The sequence below is a fragment of the Nylanderia fulva genome, unplaced genomic scaffold, assembly GCF_048542155.1.
Source record: "Nylanderia fulva isolate GAGA-0341 unplaced genomic scaffold, ASM4854215v1 Scaffold58, whole genome shotgun sequence".
In the NCBI taxonomy this organism is placed as follows: Eukaryota; Metazoa; Arthropoda; class Insecta; order Hymenoptera; family Formicidae; genus Nylanderia; species Nylanderia fulva.
Window position 1 is genome coordinate 460,974 of NW_028190676.1, and position 16,065 is coordinate 477,038.

The window sequence follows — 16,065 nt, forward strand, 5'->3', positions numbered from 1 at the left end:
TATTTCTATTTTTATTCCAATGATAGGTGTTACGCGACAAGTCGGTGATGCTTTATTGTTGGAACGTTCTCAACGACAAGGTCGAGTGGTGAGCATAGGAATTGCCCCTTGGGGAATTTTGGACAAGAGTCACGAGTTGATCAGTCGCGGTGGAGAAGTATCATACGATTGTGTCTCCTCGCCATGGTGAGAGTTTGCGATATAACATACAGGGTGTATACTCTGAAAAACCCTGGAAAACCTGAAATTCTCAGAGAATTTTGTTCTACCTTGAAAAATCCTGGAATTATCATGAAATTTGATTTGAACTCAGGGAATTTAAAAAAAAGATGTATCGCTTAAAAATGTTTGTACTGTTTAAGAAATATTAAAACACGTCTCTCTTGATTTTTGCAGGACCAAATACACAGTGTTAAATAATCGACATGCCTACTTCTTATTGGTGGACAATGGTACTGGCGCTCGGTACGGTGCAGAAATTGTTCTTCGTAGAAAATTAGAAAAATACATTTCAAATTTAAAATTGCAACCATGTAAGTGTGTTGTTTGGAGGATCTATAAAACGTGGAATTTCCATTCTAATATCTAAGAATTTCTGATTTTGTTGTTGCTCTCAGATACGCACAGCAGTATACCTGTAGTAGCTTTGGTTATCGAAGGCGGAACAAATACAATCCGTGCGGTTTTGGAATATGTGACGGATGATCCACCTGTACCAGTAGTAATTTGTGATGGCTCAGGACGTGCAGCTGATCTGATCGCTTTTATGCATAAGTAATGACGTGCTTTTATTTATCACAACTATTTAAAAAAAATTCAGGGTGTATATTTCCAGAAAAAATCTGAAACTTTTAGGAAATTTTTTTTACTTTAAAAAATCCTGAAATACTTATGGAATTTATTTTGAATTCAGGGAATATTTTTAAAAATTGCCTCTTTGATTTTATTTTTATAAATATATCTTTAAAGAATATAAAATTTATTACATTTATACAAAGTATATTAAAATATATTTTATTTATGTTAAAAAATTATGTATAACAAAAATATACTTAATTTAAAATTCTATTTAAAAATTTTTTTAAGTGATTTAATTGTACTTGGAATTTTGAAAAATGATGGAATTTATTTATAAGATTTGGTATACACCCTGAAAATTATATATTAAAGTAAGATATATTTTTTATTGTGGTATATACTTATGAAATACATTTTTTTATATAGGTGGAGAGATGGGCAGACTGGTGATGGAGAAGGGCCTTTGGAGGGCGTCAAGGAACAAGTTTTAGAAACTATTAAACGCACTTTTCAAGTTTCCGCCGAACAGGCGAGTCAGCTCTGTTCAGAACTCTTGCAATGTACACGAAAAAAACATTTGGTATCTACATCTTCTCTTATAAATAAGATAAATATTTTTATATCTGGTCATATAAAGACCGAAAATTATCCGAATAAAAATTATATTTACAGATCACTGTATTCAGGATCTCGCAAGATAGACCACAGGAACTCGATCAAACTATCTTGACAGCTTTGTTTAAATCAAAACAATTGTCACCGGCTGAACAGCTGTCCCTTTCGTTAATATGGAATCGCGTAGATATTGCTCGAAGTGAAATTTTTATATACGGCCAAAAGTGGCCGCCTGGTGCTTTAGAACAGGCTATGATGCAGGCGCTTCAGCATGACAGGATAGACTTTGTGAAACTTCTACTGGAAAATGGTGTGTCCATGCGGAAATTTTTATCGATACCCCGTCTCGAGGAGCTGTATAATACAGTAGGTCAACTTTATTTCTCTATCGACAATTTTTCTCAGTAAACAATTTAAATATGGATACAAAAGAGATATTCTATATTATCAATGACTATTGATTATATTGATGGTAAAACTGTTTTCCCTTCAATTTATTTAAATAGAAATTAAAAGAGAAATTGTTATTAAAAAACAAAAATAATATATATCATATATTTTAAATAATATAAAAACATTTGTGTAATCTACGTATTTCGAAATTCTTATTTATTTCTCTTAATATACTTTTTTACTTTTTTAGTGGACATTTTATATTTAGAAAAAATAATTGATGTTATAATTTTTATTAAAAATTAGATTATAAATATTACTTTTTTGAATAACTATGAATATTACAAGTAATTATTATAGTATTATAGTATTGTTATAGTATATATTTAGTATATTTATAGTATATAAGTATTATATAGCATGCAGTTATATAGAGAATTTATAGTATATATAATTTTATAAAGATATATAAGCACCGTCTGTCTGTATGTCTGACCGCGAACTCCTTTCACATTTGTGAACCGATTTTCTTGAAACAGGTATCAAAATGTTCCAAATTTGTCGGAGAGGGCTGCTGTATGTTTTTTTTTTTTTTCTTTTTTTTTTTAATTTCGCCCACCCACGCATTTACTCTTGCGCATACGCATTTTTTGATCAATTTTTGTTAAACGTACCAAAATGTTGCAAATTTTTCGGAGAGGCTGCTCTGTGGTTTTTTTTTAGTTTTGCCCGCCCACACATTTGTAGACCGAGTTTCATGAAATTGGTACCAAAATTTCGCACTTTAACAAATTTTTAAGAGATGGCTGTTATATGGTTTTCTTTTAGTTTTTTTTTTTTTTTTAAGGTTTATACCCCCATCTGCGCACCACCCACGCGTATGCGCATTTATTTACCGATTTTCAAAAAATTGTTACCAAAATTTTACAAATTTTTCGGGGATGACTACTAAATATTTTTTTTTTATTTTATCCCATCCACGCATCTACCTATGCGCGTGCATTTATGGACCGATTTGCACGAAATTGGCACCAAAATTCGCAAATTTTTAGAGGACTGTTATATGGTTTTTTTTAGGTACAACATTCACGTCAGTTTTTTTTTTTTTTTTTTTTTTTTTTTTTTGCACCTTTACCCACGCATATACGGATTTATAGACCGATTTTCAAAAAATTAGTAGCAAAATTTTGAAAATTTTTAGGGGATGATTACTTGATATTTTTGTTTAAATTTTGCCCACCCGTGCGCGCATTTATGAACCGATTTTTAAGAAATTGTACTAAAATTTCTTAAATTTTTTGGGAATGTCTGTTATTAGTTTTTTCTTTGTTTTACACACATCCGCACCCACTCACGCGTTCGTGGATTTATTTAAAGATTCAATACATATTTTTATCTTTTATTCCAAAATTTTGCAAATTTTTGGGAGAGGATTATTAGATATTTTTTTTAATTTTATCCTACCCACGCATCCACTGATGCGCGCACGCATTTATGGATCGATTTGCACGAAATTGGTATCAAAAGTTTTCAAATTTTTCGGGGATGCCTGCTATGTGGTTTTTTTTTAAGTTTCCACGTCACCCCATAAATGCGCGCACGCAATGCGAGAACGCACAAAATATGAAATTGTGTAGAAATTAAAATAAACAAACAAGAAAATAAAAATAAAAAGCTAAATATTTAAATATATCCAAACGCAGTGCGAAATAAAATATCTGGGAGAAAGAAATAGATAACATAGTAAAATCATCCATGAAAAAATTTAAACATTTATTTTGGTATAAATTTCGTAAAAATCGGACAGCAAATGTGAAAGTAGTTTGCGGTAATACAGACAAAAGAATTAATTTTTTGTGTTAAAACAGGTTTAATATAGGCTATATGAGGACCGTGCGAAGCGCGGTCCGAAAAGCTAGTATTATATTATATTATAAGTAGGTACTATTATACACTATAAGTATTACATACTATAGTATACTTTATTTGCAGTATATAGTTTACAGTATATATTATAAATTATATACTATAAATACATATACATTATAGTATTGTATATACTGTATATAGTATATACTATACTATGTATACAGTAGTATACATATATTATACAGAGTGAGTTTTTAATCTTAATAGGCAAATATTTGGACATCACGGGGTTATAGAAAAAATGTTTTATACAAAAGTTGTACGGTTCAGAGGAGGACATAAGATGATGTTATTGATTTGACCTTGGATAGTCATTTGAAGATCATGTAATGGTCACCTTCAATTTCTTAAATGGAACTACCTATTTAGTTTTCGGTAATCATACCATTAATACACTTTTGAACGGAATAATGGGACCAATCAATTGATGTAAAAAGGACACATAATTGCTTATAGAAAAAGTATGCAGCTGTATATTGAATATTACAATATAAGAGTTTTAACAAGGCTCTGTAATATAAATATAAATTTAACGTATAAGACGGGCAACAAGGGCCAAATCGCGGATGACAATGCGTTATCCTAACGAAACTAAATAATTTTCCGTTAGAATTAAATACCGGTGCACAAGGCACCAAATTTTACTTGGACACGGCCAAGATTTTAAAATATGAAATAATCTCATATTTGAGATTTAATTTCAATACCCCCTTTAACCCCCCCACGGAAAATAAATAAATGAATGCAGGGGGTATTGAAATTAAATCTCAAATATGAGATTATTTCATATTTTAAAATCTTGGCCGTGTCCAAGTAAAATTTGGTGCCTTGTGCACCGGTATTTAATTCTAACGGAAAATTATTTAGTTTCGTTAGGATAACGCATTGTCATCCGCGATTTGGCTCTTGTTGCCCGTCTTATACGTTAAATTTATATTTATATTACAGAGCCTTGTTAAAACTCTTATATTGATACACGCTGGCTTAAAAATGCGTTTGTTTACCAATCTTAATATATATAACAAGAAAAGTATAGAATCGAAAGGATCTGAATAGCTCAGCTGGAAGAGCAGTCGCCCGGCAAGCGAAAGGTCTCGGGTTCGATTCCCGATTCAGTGATTTTCGGATCTATATTTTTCTCTTGCATTCATTTATTTATTTTCCGTGGGGGGGTTAAAGGGGGTATTGAAATTAAATCTAAAATATGAGATTATTTCATATTTTAAAATCTTGGCCGTGTCCAAGTAAAATTTGGTGCTTTGTGCACCGGTATTTAATTCTAACGGAAAATTATTTAGTTTCGTTAAGATAACGCATTGTCATCCGCGATTTGGCTCTTGTTGCCCGTCTTATACGTTAAATTTATATTGAATATTACATTTTTTTTAAACAATTATCTGTTTTCTTCATACTAGTCGATTGGTCTTATTATTCCGTGCAAAAAATTATTAAGGTATGATTACAGAAAACTGAAAATTTTACAAAATATTTTACATTTTATGTTAAAAAAATTGTCAACTTCAAACCTTTATAACTCAAAAAGTACTCAATGAAAAAATACTTTATTATAGGGTTTTGGAAAGCTCTTGAGATAACCTACAAGAATGTGTAATGAAAAATAGGTAGTTCCATTTAAGAAATTGAAGGTGACTTTTACATGACCTCCAAATGACTATCCAAGGTCAAATCAATGGCACCATCTTATGTCTTCCTCTGAACTCTACAACTTTTGTATGAAACATTTTTTTCTATAACCCCGTGATGTTCAAATATTTGCCCGTTAAGATTAAAAAGACTCACCCTGTATATAGTGTATACCATACATAGTATATACTAGTATGTACTATACATAGTATAGTTACACTAGTAGCATATACCAGTAACTAATATAAGGTCTGTTCTTTTCAGCTGAACTAGCTACACTAGTTCAAAGGTTATCTTTTTCCTTCCAATGTCAAGCAAAAAAGACAACCCCTGAACTAGTGTAGCCAGTTCAGCCGAAAAAAACAGACCTATAGTATACTATATCTACTAGTACATACTAGTATATACTAGTATATAGTAGTGTATACTGTACTATGTATAGTATATACTAATATATATACACCATATATACTATACTATTTGGAGTACATCTAACTTGTAGTGTATATTGTATACATATATGTGTATATATATATATATATATATATATATATACAATATACTATAAACTATATATTATACTGTAACTGTATAATATATAGTTTATAGTATTATAATATTGACAAGCTTTGTTTTTTTTAATTGTTTAATTAGAAAGAAGGCCCATCAAATACGTTGGGCTACATCCTGCGCGATGTACGGCCGAATATTCCACGAGGTTACATGTACACCCTGCACGACATCGGTCTCGTGATCAACAAATTGATGGGTGGAGCGTATCGAGCACAGTATACGCGTAGAAGGTTTCGCGTTATTTATACCAAGGTGATGAAGAAATCTGGCGGTAATCAGCAATACATGCATCGGAACAGCTGCGCTCCGAATTGCAATACACGCTACGGCAATACGGGCTCCGGTGGAAAATCCGACAGTTTAACCATGAGTCTACTCGCGGAAACATTGCCGGCTCATCGCGACACGCCTCTCTTCGACTACCCGTTCAACGAACTGCTCATTTGGGCCGTATTGACAAAGCGTCAGCAAATGGCTCTGTTAATGTGGCAACATGGGGAGGAGGCCCTGGCTAAGGCTCTTGTTGCCCTGAAACTGTACAAGGCGATGGCGCATGAAGCGGCTGAGGATGATCTGGAAACCGAAGTTTATGACGAATTACGCGGTTATGGCAAAGAGTTTGAAAATATAGGTATAAATGAAGAAGTAGAAATTTATTTCAAAATATATATAAGGTGCCCTATTTTAAATATATACTTAGAAGAACTTTTTATATCAAAAAATTGCGAGGAAAATATTTATATAAAAAAAACTAAATTGACCTTTACATGACCATAAAAATACTAGATTTATCTTTACATGACCTTAAAAAAAACTAAATTGACCTTTACAAAACCTTGAAAAAAGACTAGATTAACCTTCACATGATCTTGAAAAAAGATGTTAAAACGGAACACCTTGTATAAAATCAATTTTATATAATCAATGTTATCAAATCATATCGAATCTATTTTTTTATAGCACTCGAATTATTGGACTATTGTTATCGACAAGATGATGATCAGACACAACAGTTATTGACTTCGGAACTTCAAAATTGGTCAGGGCAGACATGCCTGTCTCTCGCAGTTACAGCGAATCATCGACAATTATTAGCGCATCCTTGTAGCCAAATTATTCTAGCCGACTTATGGATGGGTGGTCTTCGTACACGTAAAAATACGAATCTGAAAGTAATTAATTTCTGAACTTATTTAATTGTAATCGATTGATCAAATATTTATAAAACATGCATTTCGATATTTTCTTAGGTGGTTATGGGATTATTCTGTCCTCTGTACATAACGCGATTAGAATTTAAGAGTAGAGAAGAACTGCAACTGATGCCTCAGACGCAAGAGGAACATTTGATTGCCCTAGAAGATGAGAAAGAAGACAGCGATTCTGAACAGAGTACACCCGCAGGGCCAGATGTAGAGGTAATTATTTTTTTTACCTTACAAAAGTATAACAGTTATTATTTGTCCAAAAATTTCAGATGTATTTAGTTAACAACTACATCCTGACTATTTTGAAAGATTGCAATGACTTAATAACGATGAAAGCATGCTATTTAAATTTAATCCATTGTGTATTATTAATTGAAAGATTATGCAAACTTGACAATACTTTAAGTGCTAAATATTAACAGCTTTTTGCTTTAAATATTAAAAACATATATAATGAAATAAATAATAAGATTGTTATTGAAACATTTTCACCCCAAAATTATGTAAAAACATGCATAATATTTGTAAATACTTATTTAGGTAACACAATTTAATATTAATGCATAATCTCTCCATTTGGCTTATATTTTTTTTATTTTAATGGAATATGTTATTCTATCATCGATTATTCATTGAAATAATGTAATATTGTTTTTTTCCTTTGCTTATACTTTGTCATACTTGCGTTATTCACACATTCCATTGTTGTACCATTATAATGCCTGGATTGAGGGGTATACTTTTCACATACATAATTAATTTTCTCTATCTTAAAGGTGCATTGAACCGCTTGTAACATATAGACTATGTGGGTATGCGTGTTAATTATTTTTTAGAAACGTCTGCGCAGGAGCCTGAGCGTACGCAACAAATCCATCAACCAACAAGGCGTAAAGGTATATTTATATCGGTCTGAACGCAGTGTATCCTATACAATAATCACATTCTCTGGTGCACTCTTTAGCTATCTTTTATTTATTTATTTTTAGTCATTTTTTATTAGTCATTTCTCACAATCATGTAGTTTTTTTCATGTACATGCAACATTCACTTTGTACTACATAGATAATAACACAATGAAATTCCTTCAAATGTTAAGAATTCATTATTTTTATGATAATATCATATAAAGTGTGTTACAACTTCCATATACAATATATAATATATATACATACATACACACACACATATATATATATATATATATGCATATGTACATAATATTCCAATATTAGGTATATTCTAGATTCTAGAAATAAAATAGACCAATATTAATATTAATTATATTACTTATTAGTAATTATTTACATACTTTCTAAATGTAATTCTTACAACTTAGTATTTACAATTAGTTTCTATTTGTTCATTAATATTTGAAGGTAAATATATCTTTGTAAATAATCCTAGGTAGTCAGTATACATCATTGTGGCATCGAATGATATCATTAGATGTCAAAATGATATTATTTGGACATTTAATGACGTCAGTTTGCTACTTAGGAATACACACAAAAATATTAATATATTTGTGAAATTATAAATTGTACAATAGTTCTTTATTATAGTCTAATGTATAATACTCTTGTTTAATATGTTACAAAACAACTTTCTTTGCATGTACATAAATATTTCAATAAGTTATTGCAAATATTTCTAATATCGATCTTTTCTTTACAGACGTAATTTTTATTTTTTTCTCTAAAATATATTATTAAAATTTTATTTATGTATATTATAAAGTGTAATATCACAATTTAATTTTGAAATTTTATTGAAAATTGAAAATTTATAAAATTTTTTTAACTTAGTTTTTATTTCAATTTTTTAGTATACACTGAGTATAAATTAAAAATTTTTTAAATTTACTTATTAATAAATTGAGAATCTTTGTTTTAATTTTCTTTAAATATTGATATGTATGTAAATATTTAGTAATATTATGTTACAAACATGCATATTTAGCGATTTCATATTTTATAAAATAATTTCTCTTACAGACATTTAAGAATTTCTTCTTTGTCCAAATTTGCCTACGATAGAACTGTTATTTTTTCACATTTCTGAATGAATGATTACAATTAAATAGAACTAAATCTCTCATTTCTGTTCATCAAATATTTTGATATTAATATCTATTCGACTCTGCACTGAGAAATTTATTAAACTTTATGTATGTAATTATTCTTCCGAATATATAAATGATATATTTGAATAGTTCTAAATAATATACATGTATTTTTTACTCTTTTCTGTAGGCTTTAATTAGCAACGAGCACAATACAACAATAGTCAAGGAGACAATTGTTAAAGAGAATGGGAAAGTATTAACTGACAACGACGATGTAATATATCGCTCTTATGGTCTTCAATCTGAATATTATGATAATAAAACAACTAGGCCATTAAGATTAAGAAAGAAACTATATGAATTCTACACTGCTCCGATTACAAAATTCTGGGCAAATGCTGTGAGTATAAAGATATTTTTTACTATTAAAAATACATAGAATTTTTTAATTATTGGCGTGCATTTACATTTACTACAAAATAAGTTGCAGTAAAAAATACAATGTGTTATGTTTACATATTTTTTAAATATAGTACTATTTTTTTAATATAGTACTATTATTATACTTAATACTTACTATACTATAAAACTATACTACTATAGTATACTAATACTATATTACTAGGGTTGGGTAAGTTAATTGCTTATAAAATTAATTTAGTCAAGTTAAAAGTTTGCATGATTTTTTAAAAACTAAGTTAAATTAAAGTTAATTGCTTATAAAATTAATTTAGTTAAGTTAAAAGTTTGCATGAATAAAAAATTAACTCAGAGTTAAAGTTAAGATTAAATTAACTAAAGTTAAATCAAAAGTTAATTTTTAAAAATATTATTTATATTAAATTGGAATTTTGTTTGTTAATTCTTTTAAAATTTATAATAACACACACACACACAAAATAACAAAAATTTTAATTTTTATACAAAAACATTTTTTGGTAATTACAACTGATGACAAATAAACATAAAAATTAATATTTTAATTTAAAATAATACGTTTATAACTTATAAAAAACAATAATGGTATTCAGAGATAACAAAAATTTAACTTAGGAAAAAAATTAATTAAAGATCAAAAATAACTAATTAAAGTTAAAATTTAATACATTTTAAATTAATTAAACTAAGTTAAAAGTTATTAATTTTTTAACTTTCAACTAATTAACTAGTTAATACCTAACCCTGTACATATTACTTGTTATGCTCTAGTACTATAATATAGATTATATATACTTACTATGTACTACAAGTGTACAATATATATAGTAGATAATGTAATATATTATATAGTATGTAGTATGGTATAATATATAATAGTAATAGTTTTTAAAATAAATTATAAATATTTTCCTTTACAGATAGCATATATTATCTTTTTGCTATTCTTTTCGTATTGCATTCTGATAAAAATGGAGGCACATCCATCGTTAGCAGAAATATACGCAATCGCTTACATCTGTACTCTTGGATGCGAAAAAGTACGCGAAATAGTGATCTCGGAACCTGCAAAACTCTCACATAAATTTAGCGTGTGGGCTTGGAACATGTGGAATCCATGTGACGCTGCTGCAATTATATTTTTCCAAATTGGACTGGTTTTACGTTTGCGACCTTCAACTTTCGATGTAGGTCGCGTCATATATTGCGTTGATTGTATCTACTGGTATTTACGAATACTCAATATCCTTGGTGTCAACAAATATTTCGGTATGTTTAATATCAAACTAAGAGTGTTTCGATTTTACGTTTTTTTTAATTTTTATTACAAATGTATAATACATAATGTTTTGTTTTATTTTTTTTAATACATAATTACTTATTTTTATAGGTCCTCTTGTGACTATGATGGGAAAAATGGTGAAAAACATGATATACTTCGTGGTGCTTTTGCTAGTTGTGCTAATGAGTTTCGGTGTAACCAGACAAGCTATATTGAATCAAGATTCTGAGCCCAAATGGGGCATAATACGAGACGTATGTACATAATATTGTTAAAAAAATTTCTATATATTTAAATCATAAATTTTTTTATATCTTTTAAATACTCTTAAATCTCTACATTTTTTGTATATATTTTTTATACTTTAAATATAGTATATTTTTAAATATACTTAATATAGGTTTTTAATATAGTATAATATAGTGTAATATAGTATAGTTTACCTACATATACATATAGTTTAATATAATATAATATCTTATCTAATATCTAGTTTAATATAGTATAATGTAGTATAGTATTAGTATAAATATTTTTTAAATTTATTTTATATATACATATATATATACATATATATATACATATATATATACATATATATATATACATATATATATATATATATATATACATATATATATATACATATATATATATATACATATATATATATACATATATATATATATATATATATATACAGGGTGGGTCATTTTAAAAAATACGATCAATTTTCTTGTAAACTAAGCGAAATATCAAAAAATGGTTCAGATATGTGTTGTATGGTTTCGAAGGGGCTATAAGATGGTGCCATTGGTTTGACCTTGGATATTCATTTGAAGATTACGCGAAGGTCACCTCAATTTTTTTAAATGGCATCCCTTATTTTTTTATTACATATTCTTGTAACTGACCTTGAGAACTTTCCAAAACACTATAGTCAAATGTTTTTCCATTGCGTACTTTTCGAGTTATAAAGCTCGAAAGTTACTACATTTTGATAAAAATACAAAATATTTCTTAAAATATTCACTTTCCGATAGTCTTATTTTACATGCTCCGACCAATCAGGGCAAAGTCCAAGCATGATCCAACTAGTCAAGACAAGATCCGGACACGATCCAAAATTGATCGTATTTTTTAAAATGGCCCACTCTGTATATATATTAGGATGTTTAATTTTTTTTTTATTTTTGCCCGCATACCAGCTAAAAAGTTAGCTAGGGGGGAGATAATAATAACACGGGAATGCGGTTTTTTTCAACAAATTCGACTTATCTTTATCAAAATCAATTAAAACAATTCAAATTTCTCAGTAGTTACTATAAACAGTGTTGATAACTGCTAAAACAAAGTAAACTAATGACGCAGTGGAAAAATTCATAAAAAATCGTTTAAAAAATTAAAAAAGGCGGTTTTTAGATTATTTTTAATTTTTATCTATTTTTTAACATAATACAATTAATACACATAATACAATTAAATAATACAATTTTATGATATGAATGATTATTTTTCATCTTTCAGTTTGAGAAAAGAGAAAAATTATGTTTTTAAAAAATATAAATTAAAAGTTTTATGTAATAATTATAATTAATTATGTAATAAATAAATTATTTATGCAATAAATAAATTATAATTAATATTATTTTTATTAATTTATAATTATATTTATAATAAGTTAATTATAATTATAATTAATTATAATTATTAAATAAAACTTTTAAATTGTAAAACAAAAATTTTATTATATTTATATTTTTAAAAAACATTTTGTTGCTCGTTGTCCAAATTAAAAGATAAGAAATAATTATTCAAATCATAAAATTGTATTTATGTTAAAAATAGATAAAAATTGAAAATATCCAAAAATTATCCTTTTTAATTTTTTTAATGATTTTTTATTAATTTTTCCACTGTGTCCTTAGTTTACTTTGTTTTAGCAGTTATCAACACTATTTACAGGGGTGCGTTCCATATTAACTGACACTCCGACGTGTCAGACGTTAATACGGAACGCACCCCAGTAACTACTGAGACCGAATTTTGAATTGTTTTAATTGATTTTGATAAAAATAACTCAAATTTATTAAGAAAAACAACATTACCCGTGTTATTTAAATGGGAAAATTTCAAAGCGAATATGGAACCATTAAATAAAATCAATTAGAGTTGACACGTTAGGGTAATTATCTCCCCACTAGCTAACTTTTAGCTGGTATGCGGCGAAAATAAAAAAAATTTTTTAAACACCCAAATATATATACATGGTGTCCCAGACCACCCGTACACCCCTTTTCTTTCAAAAACTAAGCATTTTAGAGAAAAATGTTTTAGACAAATATTGCATGGTTTTGAGGGGAATATATATATATATTGATTACATTGATTTGATTTTGATTTAAAGGTGAAGGTCAACTTCAATTTCTTAAATAGAACTATCTATTTTTCATTACATATTCTTGTAGGTTATCTAAACAGCTTTCCAAAATCCTATAATAAAGTATTTTTCATGGAGTACTCCTTGAGTTATAAAGGTTTGAAACTAACAATTTTTTGACATAAAATGTAAAATATCTTGTAAAATATTCAATGTTTATATCACGCCTTAATACTTTTTTGTACAATAATAAGATCAATCAATTAGTATAAAAAAACAGATAATTGTTTTAAAAAGAATATGTAATATTCAACATGCAACTGCATATACTTTTTTTATAAGCAGCATGTGTTTTTTTTACACCAATTGATTGATCTCATTATTCCGTGTAAAAAAAATATTAAGGTATGATTACCGGAAACTGAACTATTTTACCAGTTATATATATATATATATATATTTTACACTAGCTTTTCGGACCGCGCGAAGCGCGGTCCTCAAAGCCTTTCTATTCCATAAATGCGCGCATGCGTAGATGAACAAAACTAAAAAAAATCAAATATTAGCCATCCCCGAAAAATTAGCAAAATTTTAGTACCGATTTCGAGAGAATCAATCAATTAAGACATGAATGCATGGGTGGGTGCATGGGTGGGGCTGTAAAATTAAAAAAGCCACCGAATAGTCATCCTAGAAAAATTTGCAAAATTTTAATAAATTTTGGTACCGATTTCAAGAGAATCGGTCAATTAAGACGTGAATGCGTGGGTGGGTGCATGAGTGGAGATGTAAAATAAAAAAAAAACATCTAGTAGTCATCCCCAAAAAATTTACGAAATTTTGGTACCAATTTCGTGAAAATCTGCCAATAAATGTGTAAGTGCGCAGGTGGGTGTGCGTGGGTGGATGTAAAATAAAAAAAAACAAAGTAGTAATCCCCAAAAAATTTACGAAATTTTGGTACCAATTTCGTGAAATCTGTCAATAAATGTGTAAGTGCGTGGGTGAATGGAAACTTGAAAAAACCACACAGCAGCCACTCCCGAAAAATTTGCAACATTTTGGTACCAATTTGGTGAAAATCGGTCCATAAATGTAAAAGTAGTTCGCGATCATACAGACAGACAGACGGTACTTACGGTCAATAAATGTATGAGTGCGTGGGTGGGTGGGTGATGATGTAAAACTTAAAAAAAAACATTAACCATCTCTGAAAAATTTTCAAAATTTAGGTTCTATAATAATCTCTAGAGAATCGATCTATTAATGTGAAAGTGCGTGGGTGGCGCGTGGGTGAAGGTATAAAAAAAATCATTAACCTTAAAAAAATCTTTTTTTGCAATATTTCTGAACATTCTAAACACATTGGCGTAGAAATTTGAAAAAAAATATTTTTCGCAAAAACATACCCTCCTCTGAGGAAAAAAAATAAAAATTTAAAAAAAAACCACAGCAGCCACCCCCGAAAAATTTGCAACATTTTGGTACCAATTTCACGAAAATCGGTCCACAAATGCGGAAGTAGTTCGCGTACATACATACAGACAGACGGTACTTATATATATAGATTTTATGCCAAAAAATTGTTACCTTTATAACTCAAAGAGTATTCCATGAAAAAATACTTTATTATAGGGTTTTGGAAAGTTCTTAATAACCTACAAGAATATGTAATGAAAAATAGATAGTTCCATTTAATGAATTGAAGTTGATCTTCACATAACCTTCAAATGACTTTTCAAGGTCAAATCAATGGCACCATCTTATATTCCTCTCAAATCTATATAGTTTTTATCTGAAACGTTTTTCTCTAAAATGCTTTGTTTTTGAAAGAAAAGGGGTGTACAGGCGGTCTGGGACACCCTATATACTGTGCATGTATTATATATACATATATGATCATTTTTTTTTAGATATTTAAGGAGCCGTATTTTATGTTGTACGGAGAAGTGTTCGCCGATTCTATAGATCCTGTTTGTGGGGAAGAACCAGAAATGATACCGTGCCTTACAGGTCGTTGGATCACACCTGCTGTAATGTCCGTGTATCTTTTAGTCGCCAATATTTTGCTGATAAATCTTTTAATCGCGGTATTTAACAATATTTTCAATGAGGTAAATGCTATAGCTCATCAAGTTTGGATGTTCCAACGGTTTACCGTCGTTATGGAATATGAGCAGAAGCCGGTTTTGCCGCCGCCGCTTATAGTGGTCTGCCACATATATTTGGTGCTGAGATATTGTCTCAGACACGTTACGCAAGGCAAAAGCGGCACTGGGGAGACTTGCGACAATGGCTTGAAATTGTTCTTAGAGGCCGACGACATGGAACGGTTGTATGACTTCGAAGAGGATTGCGTGGAGGGCTACTTCCGTGAACAAGAGCTCAAGTTACAAATGTCCACGGAGGAGCGTGTGAAAGTTACGACGGATCGAGTGGAAAATATGCATCAAAAGATTGAGGATATCGATAAGAAGGAAAGCAATCAAAATGCATCTCTTCAGGTATGTTGTCACTTCTTAAAAATCAATATATTTTAGCATGTTTTTTATTAACTTTTAAAAATTATCCTTCTTCTTTTTTTTTTTTTTTTATAAGGGAAAAATTTTAAATGATTCTTTACCAAAAATTGAAAGAGGATCTTTTACATACTTTTATATATTTTACCCTTATAACTTTTTATGCCAAAAATTGCAAAGAATCGATTAATATAAAAAAGATTAGAATAGTTCCATAA

General features: G+C 29.0%; 1 protein-coding gene across 7 annotated transcripts in view; it reads left to right on the forward strand.

Moving 5' to 3' along the window:
* Trpm (transient receptor potential cation channel, subfamily M) overlaps window positions 1–16,065 on the forward strand; it is a 34,233-nt gene that overhangs the window by 7,594 nt on the left and 10,574 nt on the right. For 6 of the 7 annotated variants that reach the window (XM_085487614.1, XM_029303711.2, XM_029303712.2 and 3 more), the window contains 13 exons: window positions 27–186; window positions 397–533; window positions 618–774; window positions 1,225–1,378; window positions 1,471–1,779; window positions 6,034–6,583; window positions 6,913–7,124; window positions 7,203–7,370; window positions 7,997–8,056; window positions 9,416–9,628; window positions 10,587–10,935; window positions 11,057–11,202; window positions 15,242–15,832. In XM_085487614.1, coding sequence (XP_085343740.1) covers window positions 27–186; window positions 397–533; window positions 618–774; window positions 1,225–1,378; window positions 1,471–1,779; window positions 6,034–6,583; window positions 6,913–7,124; window positions 7,203–7,370; window positions 7,997–8,056; window positions 9,416–9,628; window positions 10,587–10,935; window positions 11,057–11,202; window positions 15,242–15,832 — 3,206 coding nt within the window. The remainder of the gene's footprint in view (window positions 1–26; window positions 187–396; window positions 534–617; window positions 775–1,224; window positions 1,379–1,470; window positions 1,780–6,033; window positions 6,584–6,912; window positions 7,125–7,202; window positions 7,371–7,996; window positions 8,057–9,415; window positions 9,629–10,586; window positions 10,936–11,056; window positions 11,203–15,241; window positions 15,833–16,065) is intronic. The other variant, XM_029303715.2, reaches the window with a different exon arrangement.